This window comes from Anguilla anguilla, chromosome 13 (genome assembly GCF_013347855.1).
Source record: "Anguilla anguilla isolate fAngAng1 chromosome 13, fAngAng1.pri, whole genome shotgun sequence".
NCBI lineage: Eukaryota > Metazoa > Chordata > Actinopteri > Anguilliformes > Anguillidae > Anguilla > Anguilla anguilla.
The window spans coordinates 13980256-14001561 of NC_049213.1; the positions used below are offsets into that span (position 1 = coordinate 13980256).

Genomic DNA, 21306 nt, shown 5'->3' on the forward strand with positions numbered 1-21306 from the left:
CACAGGCTAGCCAGGGACTATTTTACACTACAATGCACACAGTTCTACAGGAGAGCCAGGGACTATGGGGACTGTGGGAACTCTTGCCAGCTCTCAATTTCCATGGTGGGAGCCATGTTGCTGTGGACGTTTAAGTGCTCTGCAGCCGATGACATGTCCAAGGCTAAACCTGAGATGCCTCAGCTGTAGGTTCTAGCCTTCACTTTTCTCACCTTTAGAAAAATACATCCGGTAGAGTAGAACCTCTGAGTTATGAACGATTCGGATTACTCAGATCACTAAAAGGTCTGTAACTTTGTCAACGACATCAGAATAAGCTAATTTTATTGAACCTTACGGATCCTAATTGTTATTACTGTGGCCTTACTGTGTTAATGCTTTTTGTAGCCGTACATCTGTTTAAACAAACCAGTAATCCAACCAGCAGTAATCAGGTTCTCATTAGGACATTCATTATCTCACACCTCCACCCCCCACCCCCACAGCGATTTTCTGAAGGATACATTTTCAGTGACTCTTTTGGCCTCTCTTGAAAACAGTTTGACTTTACTCTGGCCCTTCTTCACACTGAACACTGCTGATCGTATTCTTTTGGGCTAAGGCATGTACCTTTGTTCAACTTTGCCTTCTGTTTGTTTGTTTTTTATTAATGGAAAATGTGACTAGCTTCAGTTTTACGCTCGCCCTTTTTGCATCAGTGACATTAAAGAGCTTGATATTGATAGAGCATAACTGTGTAAACTGCTTCCACGTTCATACTGCATTGGGTGGACCCATAACTGTGTCCATAAGGCTGAGGTTTGTATCTTTGTGGTTCTACTATAAACAAAATGGTTTATTAAGAAATGAATTACATAGCACACAATGATGTCGTTAATGAATACTTGCTCATTATAAGCGAAGGAGAGATGGAGACAGGAGTGACAGGAACAGCTCCATCATCTTTAAGCATCACCTCGTTGTTTTGACCTCCGTTATCATTTTGATTACATTACCTCGTCGGCTGGATCTTGAGGAAGAAAGGGCTACCTCAAATTCGTGGAGGTGATCCCAAAATGGTCGCTTTCCTGCTGGATGATTGCTACAAGAACAGAGGCGCCTGTGTAATTGTGTAACAGCCTATATATATATATATTATTATTTTTTTTTAAGTAGTTGTGCCATAGAAAATAAAAAGCTAATACTATAATACGAAGGAACGCTGTGGCTTTAAGAGAGAGCGTATGCCTTGCATCTTATCCTAATACCTTACTTCCCTTGTTCTTCCCGCTCACATCATTAAACACATTATTATAACACGACTGTCAGCCTTCATCTCTTTGCCCCTCTCTCCCTCCGCCAGGTAATCAATTTGTCGTCATTCCCCGTAACCCCAGTAAAGTCATCAGGCGAAATGAGTTACAGCTGGAGAGAGCCTTCAGGAATATAAAAAGAGGAATGACAACACAGCCAGGAATACTCCAGCCTTGGCGTTCCGCGGGCCCGGGCTCCCGAAGATGAAATATTAATGCGCGATTTGTTTATCTGCGGGCCCACATCTTCCCAGCGCCGAGCTGTTAATTTTCTATCGGCGCAGACAGCGGATCAGTCAGTCATGAACTCTTCACAGCCATTACCCGGAGACATTTTGATTAAGTATTCCTAATGTAGCGGACAAGAAAGAATGAAAACACTCTGCCTGCCAACTTTTGATTGACCATTAAGCCGCTGATGAATGTGCCTGTCAGGGAGGAGACAATTACCTCAACAATGAAGAGACTTCTGGAAGGCTTATTTCTCCACAGGGCTGACACATTTACCAGGTTACGGGCTCTGCGCTTTGAAAGCGCACAAACTCGGCGCCGGGGAATCTTCGCCGAGGTTCTCAAAATAATTGTACATATATAATGTTAGATAAAGGCTGCTGCTGAATGAAGTATGAATGAAGGGCTGGGGGGGGGGGGGGGGGGGGGGGGGCCCGAATGGGGGGTACTGGAATGTAGGGACTCGCATGAGTGTATTCAATTCTTTTGGGGGTGGGGAGGGGGGGGGGGGGAGAATCTACCGTTACTGGCACAGAAAACCCACCATCTGGAATCTGAAGGCTAAACCGTAAGGAAGAGTGATAATTGCCCAAATGGCTTTTATGCTCGGAAACAACGGTACTGTATTAGGCATGGTGAAATTCCAGCAATGCAGTGCATTTATGTCACCATCTGTCACTTTATGAAGGTAAACTAGCAGCAGAGCAAACCGCAACGTCTCGAAAGAGAGCATGAGGATTAAGGTAGACTGTGAAACATGTACCTAGAAATCCTACAAGACAAATTCATCTTGAATAAAATGCTGACAAATTATGTTTATGTGCAGTAATTTCTAGAAGACTGAACCGCTTCTGAAGACAACAAATAAAGTGCTGAAGCTAAAGTATTGAAGACTGATATTTTGAGTCTCGTTTTGACAGAATATTTTTTGAAATTCTATTCTTTGTACATTAATAGAAAAAGCATCATAATCCAACTGCTTGGATCCTGGATTAATCAGTGAAGAATTGACTGTGATAATGTACGACTCTGTTCCTTTTGAACTTCTCATTACACAGGCATTGTTGTTCAAATAATAACATGGCTGCAATGTGTCTGGAGGGCTCCCACTCAGATTAGTGTTTCTCATGAGTTTTCAATATTTAGAATATAACTAAGATTCAATGATTTTTATTTTTATTTATTTATTTTTGTTGATGTACTTGTCTAATCCTCAGTGGCTTCTTTGAAGATGAGGGGAACTGCTGTAAAGACACATCACTTACAAAATATGTTGTGCTTTCACATACTGTTGGCAGTGAATGCTAGCCACCAATTACTTCTGGTGATGGACTTAATGTAAAAGCCAGAGAGCTTGCCAGTGCATTACCAATAGCAGCACACTAAAAATTTTAGATTTGATAGTAAATGCCATGGTGCTAGACATTTATTAAGAATAATTGGGCTTATTTCACATAAGGTAAAGAAAATGGATAGCACTTTATTCTAGATCATCATTTTCAGGGAAAGTCTTGGAAGAACCTTATGGAAATCCTATGGGACTCTGTGTATCTTAGCCCTAAAAGACTAGCCCTAGATCCTAGCCTTAGGCAACTTTTTAATAATTGTTTTTCTTGAAAGATTAGGTGGTTATTGAGTTCATCATGTCATGTACTGTACTTACACAATCTATGTGCATGACAGACACCCTCATCCAGGGTAAAATATTGCCTTCATTACATGTCATGACAATCACTCAGCTTTCATTTGACATTAACTGTTTCCAACAAGCATATGTCTTTAACTTTGACTTAAATTGTTCATTTTAATTCTTCTTTTGTTTAGCACGCTAATTGTGGTGACTGTTGAAATGGGCAAACTGTGCTTGTGAAGATGGAGAAAATCCACCACATTTTTTATCTGTAAACTAAAGGACAAATTTAGATAAAAATCCTGACCATAATATCCATTTACAAAACTTGATTTATGCACCAAGGCAATTTCAATGAAGTACCTTGTTCAAGGGCACAACAGCAGTATCCCACCTGAGATTCAAACCTGCAGTCCTTCAGCCCCCTAAAACTATGCCACACTCCATTCTCGTGTAAGGCACTTTGAGGACGATCCCTTACTCAAGGGGCATGGATTTCTTTTCGAAACATTAATCCTGCTTTGAGGGTGGAGGCGGCTGGGGTGGGTGGAAGACCATCCACCCACAATATAACCAAAACAAGACAATAATTGTACATGTCTGAACTGGGGGGACTCAAAGGGCAGGCAATACGTCACCAACACACATGGGTTACCAGCGCGAGTGACTTGTCATTTATCAGGGACTGATAGATCAAAGCGCACCCTCCCCCTCCCTATAACAGGTGATCAATCAAATGTCAAATCTAAATCTGGCAATACAACAGAGGGAGAGCGGGAGTGAGAAAAAGAAAATATATTGGGACTATGGATTACCAAGGTTGTGCATGAACACGCAGGTCCCTGAATCGATAACAAGGAACATCAGAAATCAAAAGAGATCGTAGCTGCATATAAAATGCGAAGTAAAGGAATGCCAGCGCTTCATATAGGCTACAAATAAAATAGATTACGACAATTCATTGCCAGCCTTTTGTCTTTAACTACAGCATGTGTTCTGCTCCAGTCAAGAAGTAGGCTAGTATACGAATGTTAGAGCCTTTCAGAGTTTCCAGCGAACAACTTCTGATCTGTTAGAGAATTTTCGTCTGCTATTCAGTCACTTGCATTACTCGTGGTGATGTTTTAATACAATTACGCCTTCCACATAATGTGCTCCTTGTAATAACAATAGTTATCCTTATCGTCTGTCTAGTAACTACATTTTAGAGAAGAGGCTGAAACAGTTTCAATAGTTATTTTTTGAAAGAATTCAGCGAAATCCAGTTCATTAAATAACATTTGGTAAAGTAGGCTATGTGAAATTTTGAACGCATATGGAAAAAATGATTCATTTGGAGACTGTGATGTCGGCGCTTGGAATGGGACATAGACTTGAACATGATCCAGATATTTTAGCTGGCGCGTTCATCAGTTATCCTACAGCTGAAACCGTTCAGAAATCAGCATATTCCCTGTAAAAAAGTTTCGTCTCTAAGAAGCGTGAAAGAGCGCAATATGGACGCATGATAAATGAATTTACCCCCTTACCCGCAGCCCGCTTCGGCGCTTGCTGTTTTCTTCTTGGCATCTTTGAACCTTCAGATTCGCGACGACTGTTACCCAGGTAAATGCGTAGGCTATGTGATCTGAAATATTACTCAAAAATACCAATCCGTACTATTTTAGTAGCCTACTTACGTTCTCTTCTTTATAATCCAACACCACAAAACGTTTCTTGAAATCATATATCATAGAGAGGTTTAAAACCTTTAATTCCAGGTCTCCGGGAAATTATTTCCTTTTCCGCTATCAAAGCTTAGCTCTTGCTGTCCAATGCTGGTCTCTTCGCTCCTGTATGTAGGCTATAAAGCAAGCACTAAAGTCCTGGGATACACTGTGACAGTGACACACGCATCACTAACGGGGCGAGGCCATGCCAGCAAAGGACGACCCACAGAACAAACTGAACATTACACTCCTCCCTCCACGCTTGGACTTGACGGCAGCAAAACATTTGTTTGACTACATCCACGAGTCTATTACAGAGGCAGGAGGCAGGAGGGGGAGGAAGACTGCACTGAAGTGAAATGACAAACGTTTGCAGCATTAGTGGTAAGGCAAGAAAATAGACTAATCGTAATGCAACCTGCCTCTGTTAGGTAGGCTACTGATTATATATTTTATGGGTAACCTACCTATTATTTTAACGAAACATTATGTCCGGTTGTTTCAATGGTTATTTCGCAGGTAGGAATCCGGTAGTTACTTGGTGTAAACTATGCTGAAACCTACATTGGGGGTGTCTATTCTTCGTGTATTTATTTATTTATTTATTTATTTAGATCTAGCTGGCTGAATTGTTTAATTAATATTACAATAATTAAAATAATAAAACATCAAAAAGTGTGCTTCCATGTTGTGTTTATTTGTCATTTTTAGAAATATTTTAAATGAAAAAACCTAACACCTTGTCGACGTCAGACATCCAAAAGTAAATAACTAAAATGGTATATTATATTCTGTTTGGTTCACGACCTCGGGTGCAATGCATGTGGCTCTGGTAAAATAAGTGTTTTATTCCCTTGGTCATTACTTGAATTGAGGGACATTGTCTCAGTGCACGTCTTTTGATGCTGCTATGATTATGAAAAAAGGAAGGACTCAAGTAATGCTGGGATCAGACTGCACAATATTTTTGTCTTTCACGATGGTCACCATGTCAGATTAGGCAATCATAGTGCCATAAATTCTTGCCGTGTCTTGGCCGGGAGACACTACAAGTATGACCCCGACCAATCATCGTATGCTCTTTCACGACCTTGCGCGAGTTCATAGGTCGTCGGGGAGGAGGGTCAAGAAATTGTCAATCATGGCTACAGATGCTGGCGGTCTGGTGCACCAGAGAGCACTCTGTCGTCCTATTGGTCAACGTCAAGGAACACGTAGTAGGAGTTGTCAAACTAGGCAGGAAAATACAAAAGATTCTGACATGCTAGACTTTTCGCTGGGGTGTCGTGGTCCGTCCCAGACGCCACATCGCTGTTCTTCGATTGTGTCACACTACAAGGGGTAAAGACGCCCGTTCGTCGTTCCCGACGTTCATATTCGGGCCCGACGCTGGAATTTTGTCGGCGACGACAAAATCGTGCTGAAATCAGGCTGAATTTGTGTACTCTGATCCCCGCATTAGACTGTAACACCATTTACTTCCATTTTAAATATGTGAAACCTAAAAATGTAAAACATAAGCAGTTTAATTTCTCAAATTCACATAAAAGGGAAAATGTATATATTAATGCCTTCAGGTTTTTTTTTTGCAAAGGGGACCCTATAATTAGTAATAACTTTCTCCTCCTGAAAGGAAGAGTAAATCTGCATAAGATTCATAATTTCCTCTCAAATTAACGCTCATATACTGTTGCCTTAAAGCATTTGTTTATATTTAGGCTGTGCAGAAGGCTCAGCATTGGGTGCCAGCCTGGCCATGGGTGGGTGGCGGGAGATGGGAGGGGCGCACCGAGTTGATAATCTGCTGCAGTCAGTGTTACCCTCTGCCCTGCAATAACATATTTCATCATCCCCTCTCTTTTCTCCGGGACACAGGGGTGTCATTCGCCCGTCGTGTCTAAGCCTCTCCTGAACTCCTTCTGAACCTACGTGATCAATCACCTTGGAAACCTACCGCTGTCAGGCCCCGTCTGACAGCTTTTAGCACCCCCACCCCCCCCACAAAACATGCCCACGCTGACAGGCCCCATACATCCCTCCCCTGGAGCGCTATCTCCGCCGGCACGCTCCGCTCCGCCGCTCGCCCGGTTTCCGCGTCTAGTCTGACCTCGTCCGCACGTCCGCCGGGAGCCCGGGGCCGCCGCGGCCCTTTGTTTGCGCTCCCGCGGCGAACGCAGGCGCGCGCGGGTGTCGTCCGTCCATCCAGCTCTCGCCTGCAAACAAACGAGCGCGTGTCAGGTGTTTGCCGAAAGACCAGAAGTTTAAAGCGCGAGGCGTGAAGTGTTGACACGGATGAGTCAAAGGGCCCTGTCTGTCGTTTTTTGAAAACCGTGAGGATATAAACTTTACGTTGACTGAAATTACACAAGGCAGGCCCTTACTGATGTATGCATTACATAAGTATAAGAACATTGCCAATATTAATACATAGGAACTGATAATGCTGATTAGCAGATATTCAATTTTAATTTGCAATTACATACTTAAAGATGAACCAGTTGCTACTCATGGTAAGCTGCAGGGGAATTTTTGACAGTAACTTTTGTACAGTGTAGGCCTTTGACTTTAATATGCAAAACAAGATGGTGCACTCAACTACAGTACACATCTCTGCAAACAATCAGCGTCACAAATGGGGATGTGTAAAGGGTAAGCTCTATAAAATGCAAGTCATTTAAATCTCCCTTGACAAGGAAGTTTGCTAAGCAAATTAATAACGTCATTTAAACCCAAGGGATGAGAGAAGAGATCTTTGATAACTTCCAAGCATGCTTTGACAGAGGGATTTATATGAGTTTTTCACTTTTCTTCAGGATATAAATATGACAGACTTCATGCTTTATTTGATACAGAGTATACTGAAAACATCCAAAACTCCTAATCACTTTCTGGCAATCTGCAGTCATCTGTACACTGCAAAATGGCAAATTACTGCAAATGCTATGAAATAGGGAATATTAACATATGTGTTTAGGGTCATTGTCTTGCTGCAGGATGAAGTGCCAGCCAATGAGGTTGGAGGATATGTCTTTGTACAATGCCAGACATCATCTGCATTCACACTTCCAAATGCATCCTACTCATGCCATCCTCCATCACATCCTCTGTATAGGCGAGTTTCACAGATGAGGTGATATGCTGTGAATCATGGACTGTCCCTGTCTTTCTCCACACTTTCTGCTTGCCATTGCTTTTGTAAAGGTATATTCTCATCTGTCCATAAAACTTTGTTCCAGAACTCTTCAAGTTTGTAGATATTTTTGGGGAAATTGTAATCTGGCCTTCTTGCTGCTGATGAGAGGTTTGCATTTTACAGTATAGTCTCTCACATTCTGGTCTCACAGTCTTGTGCATACAGTGGAGTGCACCTGTCCTCTGGAGACTGCAGATGATGACACTGACTGTTGTCTTAGGGTCTGCAGCCCTTAGGATTCATCTGTCATCAATTGCACGTGTCTTCCTTGGCTGACCTGTATGATGTTTATTTCTGGGACCCTGAGTGGTTTATTTATTTTTCAAGACTTTACAAACTGCTGTACTTGATATACCTAATTTCTATGCTATCCATAATCACTTCTTCTGTTCTCTCATCTTACAGTTTTATTATTTTTCAGCCATATTTAGTTCACTTGTCTTCATAATAGTATAAATCTTCTGACTCCAAATGCAGTCTCCATGGATGAAAAAAGCTAATGCCAAGACTAGGCTCTTTATCTGTGAACAATCCATGCAAAACTCGAGCAGCAGTTTACGCCTGTCACTCATCCGTTTACTTAATTTTGCACGGCTGAAAATGGGGTGCTCAGCACAAATTCAGCTGTTTCAGTAAAATGGCAAAACATACATTACGTGGCCAAAACTATGTGGACACCTGACATCCAACACCATATCCAAAATAATGGACATTAATATGGAGTTGGTCCACCCTTTGCTGCTATAACAACCCCCACTCTTCTGGAAAGGCTTCATAATAGATGTTGGGTCCTTGCTGCAGGGATTTGCTTCCATTCAGCCAGTAGAGCATTTGAGGTTGAGCACTGATTGGGGGATTAGGCCTGGCTCACAGTTGGCTTTCCAACTGATCCCAAAGGTGTTGGATGGGGTTGAGGTTAGGGCTCTGCACAGGCCAGTCAAGTTCTTACACACTGTTCTTGACAAAACCATTTCTATATGGACCTCACTGTGTGCCCGGGGGCAATGTCATGCAGAAACAGGAAAGGGTCAAATCAAGTAAATGATTATGCTAATGAAAATCCCGCCAGGCACGAAATCCTGAAATGGCCTACCCATTTCTTGTAGCCCTGCATCATAGCGTATCATACGAACACCGATCTCCATAACAGCTGGAAAGTCTGAGCATGAGGAAAAGCCCATTCAACAGTCATTTTAGAAATGGAGTTTCCAATGGTCTAATGACATTAATTCACAGTTCAATGCTCTGTTGACATCACTCACAGTGCTGATCAGAGTCTTTGTATCTTCTTATTCCTTTGAATTTTACCCTTGTTCATATTAATTTTTTTTTTTTTGCTGTTTTGCAAATTGTCTTGACAGATGGGTGGCTGATATCTACAAATCAGTCCTGAGCTCACTGGCAATGTATTATTAGACTATTCATGAATAGATATGATCTGCAGATTTCAGTGCGTTTTCAATACGATTATGAGAAAACACAGTGTGTTCTGCTTCCAGTGCTGTTCTGTAGTAGTCTTCTTTCAAAGTGCCCGCATCAAGAAAAAAAACCAGGCACAAAGGAATAAAATGAAGGAGTATCCCATTTTAATCTAAACCGCACGCAATGTGTTTTATGTTGGAAGAGAAGCGTAAGTGATCCCGGGGGTTCATCCATTTAAAACCTTTCCTGAAAGATTGCATCAGGTTTGTCATCTAAGAAACGAGCAAGTCATTATCATCCCTCATTGTGTTCACGCACAGGCCCGAATGACATCAAGAGAAAGTAATGTTCAGAAATGTGACTCTTTTTTCACGTTCTTTTGTTCTGTGACCCTGTTCAAAAGATAGAATTACAGAAAAATATTTCTGGCCAAATATTTCGTAATGGAAGGTAGAACAGAAGAAGTGAAGCAGTACATTCACACAAAATGCTATTTACTTTTGAGAGTAATTATTTTATCTTGTATTTTTTATTTTATTTTATTTTTAGTGCTGGGGACCAACACTGATATAAAGATTAGATTGAATTAGCATTAATATAAATAAGATTTATTTCTTATTTATTATTGTCTCTTTTTTTGATACTGCAAGGTGTGGATTTCAGTTCATTTTTGTGTTTTGTGTATTTAGTGATTTTGACATGTTGGACATTTTGTTGGCGTGTGTGTGTGTGTGTGTGTGTGTGTGTGTAATCATGTTGTATACAATAACATTTTTTGCCCACTACAGGGAACCCTGTTTCTTACAGCACCGTGTTTCTACAGATTTTACAGATCTGAGTGGGCACCTAAATTTTGGATGTTGATGGCTGTAATGTTTAGTGTGTGTGTGCATGCGTCCGTGTGTGTGTGTGTTGGGGCATTTCTGCATCAGCTTGACTGTCGCTCATCATGCGACGCTCGGGCGTGTTTAGTTGTGCGGACGGCCTGTCCGCCCTGCGTTTGTCAGCCGGTTTTAGCCTGACCCGTCCTGTTTGATTCGCAGACGCTGACGGACGTTTCCGGAGCTTCCTCCGAGGATTCGTCACCGAGGGCAGAGCGAAATCGTGGCACATCTCAAGCTGATGTTTTGAAATACCTTGACAAATGTAGATGGTGGTCAGCTGTTCTGTCATCCTCCATCAAAAGTCCATCTGTTCTGATTCCGAAATTGAGGCTTCCTCCAGCTCATTAAGTTCCATCAGTAAGTTTGATCTTGGCATGATATTTAACTTCCTTCTGTCTTTTTAATATTGAAATTCAAATGATCATGATCCTCTGTACGTCTATGAGATGACCTTGGAGGAAATCGTAGTCACAGTCACGGCTCTCCCGCATATTGTAAATATTATCTTACTGTTTTCTATTTTATTTTCTGTTTTCTGGTCTCCAAAATGTACAGGACTGGACTCTATCAGCATACATCTTTGACTTGATAGCATGAGCTTTTATTAATCACAAAGATTTTAGTGGGCAAACTGCAGTGATTGCCAAACTCACTCACTGAACTGTCGAAAAACTTTTTTTAAATGTATTTTACTTAAATCACTTTCTTTTATTTAAAAGAGTATTTTATTATGAGTCGAAGTGTAGGACAAATATTGATTGCCTCCAAGCGTGAGTGACAGATTAGGTTCTAAAATTCCTTTCTCTGTTTATTTATATTTTGTGAGTTTTTGTGCTCTTTCAAATGTCAGATGCAGGGCTGTAATAAGTAGCCTAACAATGGTATCGGCCTTGTTCTTATTTGATTGAGACGGTGACACGAGCTCTCACAGGAATCTGGTAATGGTTCAGACCCAATTTCAACAGACATCACGGCTGTCAAGTAATTAAAAGCGCCACCGAAATCATTGTTTTCCAAGAGGGGAACAAGCCCAAGTTTAAATAAGCACGTATTAAGAAGGCAAACAGCTGGTAAGTGGCACGCAGATGGTAGGTGCTTGGCATTTCCGGGGCTGGATCACACGTGCAGATGGCTCATTATTCTAGCATTTGGTTATGCATATTGCACAAAACTTTCTCCTCGTGCTTAACAATCAGTGAATTTAAAACAGGTGTTGCTGTGTTTTACGCTTCCAGCCAATCGGCGGTGTTTCACATACGCGAAAATACATACACGGGGAAGCTCGAACGACATTCGGCTTTTCCTTAAATTTTGCTTGCGATTAATGCAGGTGGTACTTTTTCCCACTTCAAATACAGGTTGGGGAGGTCACTGTATCGATTGCTCGCTAAAGTTGCTTGTGAACAATCTTATTGCTCAGTTTCCTCAATTGCCCAAGCCCCTTTTATAATACACAAGCTATCTCCCCGACCTAAATCCATTAGCCGTAGACATATGTGAACCTTGGGAACAAAAGGTACTCTTTCAATGACACTTCCAGGATATGTCAGCCACAGCAGGTCTTTATTCAAGTCGCTCCACTGCTCAGGCATACAGGATTTGCCCTGGGGCAAAACTGAGCACTTTTTCCCCAGAAATAGCTTTGCCTAATTTTTCATAAAGAATGAAATTACCCTTGGAAGAGATTCATCTGAATTCTTGTCCTGTGATTGGCAGTGATAATTATGTTTTATATTGAAGTGCTTAGTGTTACTCTGTGTTCTTTTAAGGTCTTGTGGCTTGCTTGGTCGAACAATAATCATGGAAATAAAAACATAACTCAGAAGTAGACAGGCCTGGATTGGAAGAAAATATCAATATTAAATAAATATTGTTCCCAGTACAAACATGCATTAATTCAGTTATTTCTAAAATTGAGTTCTCACATGTGGCTCCAGGTTTTTGCATTTAAAAACGAGTAAATTAGCATGACTAGAGGTCCTTGATTGAAGAATTCTGTTTTTAGTCATTTTCACTGCTGGCTATATTGCAGGGGGCTAATATATTCTCAATCATAACACGCATTGGTAATTTGATTATGCAAAATGGAAGCGTTTAATTAATGTGAATTAAGCCTATTTTTTCAGTGCATTACATTGTCAACTCAAACAGATACAATGCTGAAGTTAACAACAAATTATATTTCAAATGAGATATTTGGGTCCAGCAATTATACCTCATAAATGATATGATGAAGTTACATTGACACATTGGCCTGGGTTCAACAGAATGTGTCAATTGTAAAACAAGGTATTTGTTAGTTCCCTTGTTTATTTGTGAATGTGCTTGTATATGTGTGCTTTGTTCAGTTAATTTTTCATTCACAAGCTAATGCACATGAATGATTTGATTGGACCAGAAAGAAAGTCACTATTCTTTCAATGCCTATAAACACAAGTAGACTGTCTGTTATCAGACAGTAACCAGCAAATTCATACATGTTATACTTTGCATTACAATCCAAGAACATCTGCTTACTGGACCCATGTCTTCTCAAATTCACCCCCACAATCCCAATACAACTTGTGAAAAATGTGTTTCCCACCCCTCTTCTACTGACAGCATCAAGAAGGCTTTGCTAACTTGTCACTTTTCTGTTTCTTCGTACAACGCCCTGACTTTCATATGACCACGCCTGGTATCTTGTGGGACCTCATCAGGTGCAGCCTGTTTCCCTCTACAAAACCTGACAACCTTTCTGTGGCTTGAATGTACCCCTCTAAAGTGCACATATATTAACAGATTTGATCAATAACAATAGAGAGGCTAAGTATTTGGCTCTTGGTTCTGTCGTATTGAATATCTTGTAAAAATGAATGGTCTTTCACTCACTCCACTCACTCAGACACACGCACACCGACACGCACGCTCGCGCACACACACACACGCACACACACTCACATAATGCATTCATTTTAATTGGAGACAAAAATCTGGACAGTCATTCTCCCCTGACATATTTGTTCTTTAACCAAGAGAAAATACACTGCCATCTGACGGCAGGACAATGGCAAGATGAAGATCGTCTTCATTAAGCGCATTAATATTCATGGGAAGCAGAACGTCCGACTCCAAAGAGGACGCACTTGGTAACCTTTAGTCATATTAGATTTTTCTTTTCTTTTTTTTTTTTTTTACTTCTTGACACAATTATAGTCCAGCGGTGTCTTAATTAATGCTACTGTCTGTCAACGGGTTATAAAGAACTGCAGAGCGTGGCCACCGGTCCACCGTCACCCAGGAGTAAATGTCCATCAAACCCACACCGGAAAGAGTCTTTTAACTCTTCATTCTGAATCCGTCCTAAAAAATGTGTGTCAGTTACCAAGGTTTGGGAATTTCCCTGCTTGGTTTGTGGACCCGTTTCAGTCCTCTTTTCCCGATGTGGTTTGGTTGACTCACGCAAACGAGGCGGAGGATTTACACTCACGCGCAGGTCTGGATGCCAACAACCCGGACCGTAAAGGCCGTGGCTAAAGCAGCCACTTGAATTGATTGGTTGACTGACTAATTAATTGATGTGATTGCTTGATTACTGAGGGGAGTGATTCAGCCAGCAGGTGGGCCATGTTTGGTCACGCACCAGGGACCCCTCCCGCTCTGGACAGTAGGGCAGCCACAGTCTTCCTGCACAAGCTGCATATGCAGTGTCCTTCTCTAACAAGCTGCATATGCAGTGTCCTTCTCTGACAAGCTGCATATGCAGTGTCCTTCTCTAACAAGCTGCATATGCAGTGTCCTTCTCTGACAAGCTGCATATGCAGTGTCCTTCTCTAACAAGCTGGATATGCAGTGTCCTTCTCTAACAAGCTGGATATGTAGTGTCCTTCTCTGACAAGCTGCATATGCAGTGTCCTTCTCTAACAAGCTGGATATGCAGTGTCCTTCTCTAACAAGCTGGATATGCAGTGTCCTTCTCTGACAAGCTGCATATGCAGTGTCCTTCTCTAACAAGCTGGATATGCAGTGTTCTTCTCTAACAAGCTGCATATGCAGTGTCCTTCTCTGACAAGCTGCATATGCAGTGTCCTTCTCTGACTCTCTGCATCTGTGAAGCTCATCCAGTGGACTAAAGTTTGGAAATGAGCAGCACTGGACATCACTTGCCCTCAAAGGAGAGGATGAGGTTTTCGACAGTGAGCTTGGGGCCCCAGGGGGCCCATGAAAGTGTCCCGGGGCATTCTCTGTAAAAATTAAAAAATTAAAAAATTAAATTAAAAAACAGCATTTTTGCCTTTTTAATATTATTTTCTCATGTTAATATGTTTCATAAATCGCATATTGTCGACAGTGGGACAAAATGTGATTTACACAAAAGGTTTCCGTGCCCTTAATAATATTGGTGCCATTCTCATGTAGTACATTATGTTTAAATTTTCATAAATGCTTGTTGAATAGTGATCCATAGCATATGAAATCCACTTTTACACATGCACTGGTGTGTGAAATGGCCACTTTATTGCAGGATATAGTAGATGTTCAAGTAGGGGCTCAACATATACCATTTTATTATTATTATTAACTGGGGGTCTTCCAGCAAACAGGTCAATATTTCGAGGGGCTTGGATATTCAGATTTTGGGTGCCCCTAATTTACTATGCTGAGCACTCCAAAGCAGGGGTCGACGCCATCATCCTCTGTGACGGACTCTTTGAAGGTTTACTGGACTCTACGACGGACATGAACGCTTTTTGGTTTTGAAATGGCAGTTTTATTATTTTTGAATAAACAACTATGGACGTGAGTTTTGGTGTCCCTGTTCAACCCCTGCTCTGACGATCACGCTGCACCCATGTTGAAAAAGCATTCTTAAAATAAGACTGAATTAATGAGCCCGCGGAACAGAAAAGGGCTACTTTCCACGCTGCTGCGCTTTCGGACCTGCGCTGGATCGTTTCGCCGCTGCGTTCCTGTTTTGGCAAAGTGGGCTGAGCCCTAACGAGGTTCTGGACGAAATGGGCCCTTCCAAGTATGAAATTGCCATTCCTGACAGATGCACACACAAACAGATTTGTCACATTAAGCCATTGAGCAAATAGGCACGCGGGACAGAGACCGCGTTGAATCAGGTCTGCTCCATTACAGAGGAAGGGGAACTGCCAGAGCTGCCGTTCGCCCCTTCGAAAAGGACCCCTTGACCTTTTTTTGCGCTGGCCGGCCTCCGAACGTCGAGCAACGCTTTTGCACCCACGTGGACGGGAGGCAAAATCGATAGCCATAGCGCTCAGCTAAGCTAGAGCCCGCTGTTACACGTGACCTGCATCTTACGCGTACCAGCCGAACTTGCTCCTGATCGAAACGCAGGAAAAACTAATGTGGTGATGGCGAAACACATTCTGCATTCAAATAGGAAATGTAATGAAAAGAAGCACAAAACTACATTACCTGCAAATTTAAAAAGACCCAACAATTTAGTATATCTGTCCTGTATGGTGGTAGGGAAAACGAACGAGCCTAGCTCCAATGTAAATACAGGCACGTTTCATTTTTAAGCTGTATGTTCTATCTACAGAATATGGCCTACCTTTAATGTGCTCTTTAATGTATTACTCTAACAGATTGCTCCCACAGAAGGTAGGTTATTATCCTCTTATTTTTGAAGCATTTTTATATTCATCCTTAAAGACGCTCTGCAGTCAAAATGATTCGATATAATGGCCCTCTGCAATTGACATGATTTGATAAGCCTATGTAATTCAGTTCAGATTTGAAATGAGTTTATTTTTGTCCTGAAAGGAGCAACGTTGTTATACTGCCCACTACAGGAACGTGTGTCTATGGCGGAACGTGTCTGTGTCAATCAGCAGTGCAACCGTTTAGTGGGCTGCCAATCGTAAATGAACTTGAAGCGAATGAGTACCCAAATAGTGACATACTTTACACACAAGGGAAATTGCAGTACTTTTCTGGTTAGACTTTTTTTTTTTTTAAATGTTCATCTTCATCTTGTGGCCCAAACAACATTTTAAATACTAGTATAAATAAGTTTTACAGGGGCTTTCATTTATTGGTAGGATAATCAAACATGAATGCATTAACAGGAATTTACATTCAGCTCCTGCTTGACTAGATTTGATGATCTCCATTAGCTGAACAGTAAGGCTGTGGGCTTAAAAGGACCCTTGTATAACAGGCCAGGGTCATCTAAAGGAATGTTCCAAACTGAAAATGGTCATTTCAATAGAGATCTCAAACGGGGCTGCCCTGAATGTGACACTTCCAGGAAGTGACTTTTGTTACGTCGTCATCAGTAATTCCACCGGTAGCGCGAAGAAAGTATTTAGGGTGGACATCACTCATAAACGTAAGGAGCTGTAACTCGCGGTGTTTCGAGAGTGAGTTCCGTTAGCCGACTACAAGTGAATAGATGTTGATGGAGGACGAACATCTGGTCGCTGTTGACTGCTGACGAAGCGTAATTCACGGTTCCTGTCTGTGACTGATAGTGTTGGAGCGTGCTCTGAATAGGAAGCTTTTAGGGCGTCTGGAAAAAAGAGGCCCCAGTTAAGCCAAATTCACGCGTCGTAAGCCAGGACAACTCTGGTCGTTTAGTGCTAAATATGCGCCTGGTTTGTATCCCGTTCCGTGCCTGATTGCAGTTTGATTTGTTGATTTTCAGAGAGCAGGCGCTGAACCTGAACCTGAACATTCACAGCCTGAACGCTGAAATGGTATCTCTGGAAAATCGTTACCCGAGATGGAAGGTGGGACCTGTATTCATCAAAACCTCGCAAAAACGTGGAAAGGAACGGGAAGCAACAGGAAAAGCAATCAACGACATGCGCAGCCTTTTCCATTGTCTTGGTCTTGCATTATCCAGATAGCTTGCAGCTAGTGTATTTATTCAGCAGGCCTTTTTTAATGAATCGGTCATAGATTTTTGCAGTATTGTATTTCATTCTCAAAAATCCTTTTGTGTTAGAAATGTGTGGAAAGACTGGCGTGGTCCTCCCTTCCCAGGGCTTACTGCAGTTTGAGTTGAAATGGCGGTAAAGCTGAGACTCAGGAGCTTTGTCTGTTGGCAGGCTGGTGTCTGTGACTCATACTGTCGGAGGGGTTTTGTTGTTGTCACTGTCAGGGAAGGGATGGAGAGGTTCCAGAGCTGCCACCGCACTGTGACACCGGTGGGGCTTCGCCATGGCAACATATGCCGCTACAGATGTCCTGTTATAATGGAGATTGGACGGCGTCTAGGTATTGACACTTTGGGGATTCGGTCTAAATTGCGCGGGGCTTCCGCTCTCCGTTTGGGGCATTATGTCATTTCTCTTCAAAGGATTCAAGTGCAGAGCCAACCAGGGTCTGTCTAAGCAGTTAAATTCTAAAGCCAGAAAAATCATTGGTAAAAGGAAAATAGATATGTATATCTGATATGTGTGTGTGTGTGTATATATATATATATATATATATATATATACACCCCTCCCAAGCCAGCCTCTGTTCATCCACTTATATGCATTCATTACTATGCTCTAAAAAAACGTGACATTGTACACATTCTGAAGTGTGCACGTGTTCTCTGAACTGTGTGTGCTAATGCTACTCAATTCAGTTGTTTTCACTTATCTGATCTATCCCCTAATCTGTCCTACCTCTGGTCCCAGCAGTGTCAGATATCAGTGAGATTACTTTGACACATCATGTCAAAGCCTGTGCCATGTTGTGCACACAAATTCATAAATAATGGAAATGGTTTTAAAGCTTATGAGCATTATCTGCCTTTGCATTTTTTGTTTTGCAGACTTTTGTGATTAATCATTTATTGTGTTTTCTTAGTCAAAGGCAGAGAGAAACAGTGACATGTCTTTCTTGAAAAGAAATCAAAAAGAAGATTCGCTCTGGAACCACAGCAAAGGTTTTGGTAAAGCAATGTTTAATGTATGAAAATGAGTGATGTAATGGATTAACAGCCCAAAGGCATTTTCTGTTCTGTCCTCTAAAGTTCTTTGTGCCCAAAATAACTACATTTGCAATGTGAGTTTTCATCAGCTGGGTCCTGAGAAATCAGTTGTCTTCCTTCCATTGTTTTTCCATTTCATTCCATTCCATTGCTATGCTCCAGGAATCATGGGCCTGCAGCTATAAAAGTGAGAGAAAAATGATTTTTTCAAGCTTCTTAGTGGACAGAAATTCCATCATTACACCATCCCAGAAAAAGATAAATACAGACTATGAGTCTACCTCACAAATCATAATTCTGATGAATGTTTAAAAAAAATTAGCTGGATAGAATTGAAGGTTCTCCTTTACATTTGATTCCTTCACCTTCATGCTAAATAGCACAGAACTGCGCATACCTAATACGTCTGGCCTAGTTAGCTAAGCAGGTCTTTGTTTATGACAGTCAGTGATGGCACATTGAGGAGCTGTTGATTGAGCTTGGTGTTTGTGAAAGGCGGTGTTTTGAAGCCTCCCGGTCCTCCTGGGGCGGGGGGGGAGGCAGGTGCAGCCTGACGTACGCTTGGAAGCCTCGGTGCATACAGGTCTATGCGGGTTCACATGACTGCGGGGAACAATGCGCATCCAAGAATACCTCTCGCTGAGTCTTTGAAGCGAGCCATTGATCATCCAGGCCTCTTTCACAGGCCTGTTTGCTAGTTCAAATATCCATCGCTCCTGTCTTGCGAGGCCGCTAAGGCACCGTGTCCTAAAATGCGAAGCTTGTTAACAAGGCCTCCTTTGGAAGAAATGAAAAGTGTTTTTTTAATTATCTGTGACTAACAGAAAGCAAAATTTAAAAAGTGTCATTCTATGAAAAACTTCAGATTCATAAGCTAGCTTGTTTAGTCTTTAAGCGTTCTTGTCTTTTTTTTTTTTGCAGAAAACTGTAATCTAGACACACGGTCGGTTCAGCGAAGTTGGCCAGTTTCATGTTTACGTTTTGTGACAAGTCTCATTGCTGCCGATAATTGCCGTGGAAACCGCATCGCACTGAGGAAGTGGGCGGAGTCGGCCCTCGAACGGGGAGCCGGCCGTCCAGCTCGCCAGCCGCCTGCGAGCGGGCTGAGATTACACTGAGGGAGTAACGTCCTTCAGCTCTTTCATCGCCAGCGCCTTTGAGCTCCCGAGGTTCGCTCAGAAGTGACAAGTTTGCCGAGATACCATGTCCGGGAATCAGAAACGGTTTCATTACATCAGCCTTGCCGACTGGGACTTTGCTGCAGAAAAACATGTTTTTGTTCTTCATAAACCATGCCACCGGGGACTGGAACCAAGAAGTGACGCTGTCATTTCTGAACAAAGCTGTAAGGCTCCCCCGTGGTAAAAATGTCAGACTGTACTACCCTACACTAGCTATCCTCCCTGAGTATAGCTCCTTAGATATCTTAACCATTTTGTCTTGAGTTTTACTCTTTGTAAAGAATTAATTTAAAGAATGAGATACTATGTAAAAAAAAATTTTGTGAATGCCTGGAAATTACCTGCATTTTTTGGTGTGAAAAGAGTTTTGGTCACGACCCCCTGCCAGGACATGAGATAGTCGCCTCCAACACCACAACATGCATTTAAGACCTACCAAGCTGGTCTCCTGACCAAGTATGTATAAAACGAAGGGTGAGCCAATGAGACAGTTGCTGCGGTCTACATGGGCGTGGCCATGTTCACACTGGGCATACACATCCAATCAAACATACTCAACCCTTACATGTTCTCCACCAGGAACTTGTTTGCTCAAGTTTTACTGTGAATGCAAAATAGTTTTTAAACTATTGGCTCATCCTTTTTGGAACAGATATCCGGGTTAATAAATCATGATGCCCATAAAGTATCAGAGTAATTACATGCAGTCTGTGACTGACATGGGTGTTATGAAAATGACAGGCCTCCACATGGAAGTTGACCACGTGGGAGAAATTGTGTAAATTTTATGAGTGACAAAAGAGATTACGGAAGTGATTTTTACATACAAGATTGGCCTCTGCAGCACTACACTTACAGAAATGGGTATGTGGAGGATGTTATGAGTGGGAGACTTTGGAGGGGAAAAGAAGACCCAGGGTGCCAGCAAACTCAAAACGAAACTGGTGTGTGCAAGGCCCCTTGCGCAAGCTGTCCGCAAGTTCTCAGACCTCACCCTGTCTGTAATTGGTTCATCCGAATACACATGGTTGATTGTGTCTCGTTTGACTGGGGGGGGTGGGGCAGAGTTAAACTTTTTTACGGTTCATCTCATTACTGTACTGTCCTGTGGTACCATCGTCATGGTCGTGACGGGAATACGTTTGAGATGAATACTTTTTGAGTTGCTGAACTTGTGCAAGAATATTATCATCTTCTTGATCAATCCCGTAGAGATTTTAAAGACAGCAACTTGTCAGTATAATGTTTTTTTCTTAGCAAATCCGATGTTTGTGTATTTGTAGATGATGTGCAATGAATCGTTCTTCAGGAGATTTAGCTCTCATTGATACATTTTTGAGATCTATTACAATCAAAGTTAGTGGACCGATCTCATGTACTGTAAGTTGGATAAAAATGTTCAACATGCAAAGGTGTGGTGAACCATATGTGCCCAGACTTATACATTGTTCTGGCATACTGGAAATTTTTATTGAAATGTTGACAGATTTTCAAAACAACTGCTTCGGCGTTACCATGATGTTGATTGGTTCCCCAGGGCAGGGGCGGGCCTTTGGCTGAGGGGCCTTTTTGCCAGATGATTTCTGTTGAAAAATTGGAGTTATGGGAGATACAGAAGGACAAGAAAAAAGAATTAAAATAACAGGGTCTCAGCGACTGGCACTTGGACAACTAAGAAGCACGTAAACGATATCTGCCATTATCTTTTTATTGTCTGACAAAAGTTCCATTTATTTTCCGTTGGAATAGAATGTATTTGAACTCCATCTGCAAAAGTCTGAAGTTGTTCTGAGGTCTGGGAGACCAGGGGGTGGAAGCATGAAAG

At 41.9% G+C, this 21306-nt stretch overlaps 1 protein-coding gene and 1 long non-coding RNA gene across 3 annotated transcripts in view; one reads left to right on the plus strand and one right to left on the minus strand.

Annotated features, from left to right (window-relative positions):
- LOC118211493 (teashirt homolog 2-like) overlaps positions 1 to 5208 on the minus strand; it is a 33321-nt gene extending 28113 nt beyond the window's left edge. Inside the window, exon 1 of one of the 2 annotated variants that reach the window (XM_035388741.1) lies at positions 4902 to 5208. Coding sequence is in view for 1 of the 2 variants with exons in the window: in XM_035388740.1 (XP_035244631.1) it covers positions 4683 to 4722 (40 nt within the window). In the remaining variant the exon portion in view is untranslated. Of the gene's footprint in view, positions 1 to 4682 lie in introns of both variants that reach the window. The other variant, XM_035388740.1, reaches the window with a different exon arrangement.
- The window catches only part of LOC118211494, a 68149-nt gene that overhangs the window by 44983 nt on the left and 1860 nt on the right, over positions 1 to 21306 (plus strand). Inside the window, exons 3-4 of the long non-coding RNA XR_004762015.1 lie at positions 10521 to 10718; positions 16741 to 16744. This is a non-coding gene — a long non-coding RNA (uncharacterized LOC118211494). The remainder of the gene's footprint in view (positions 1 to 10520; positions 10719 to 16740; positions 16745 to 21306) is intronic.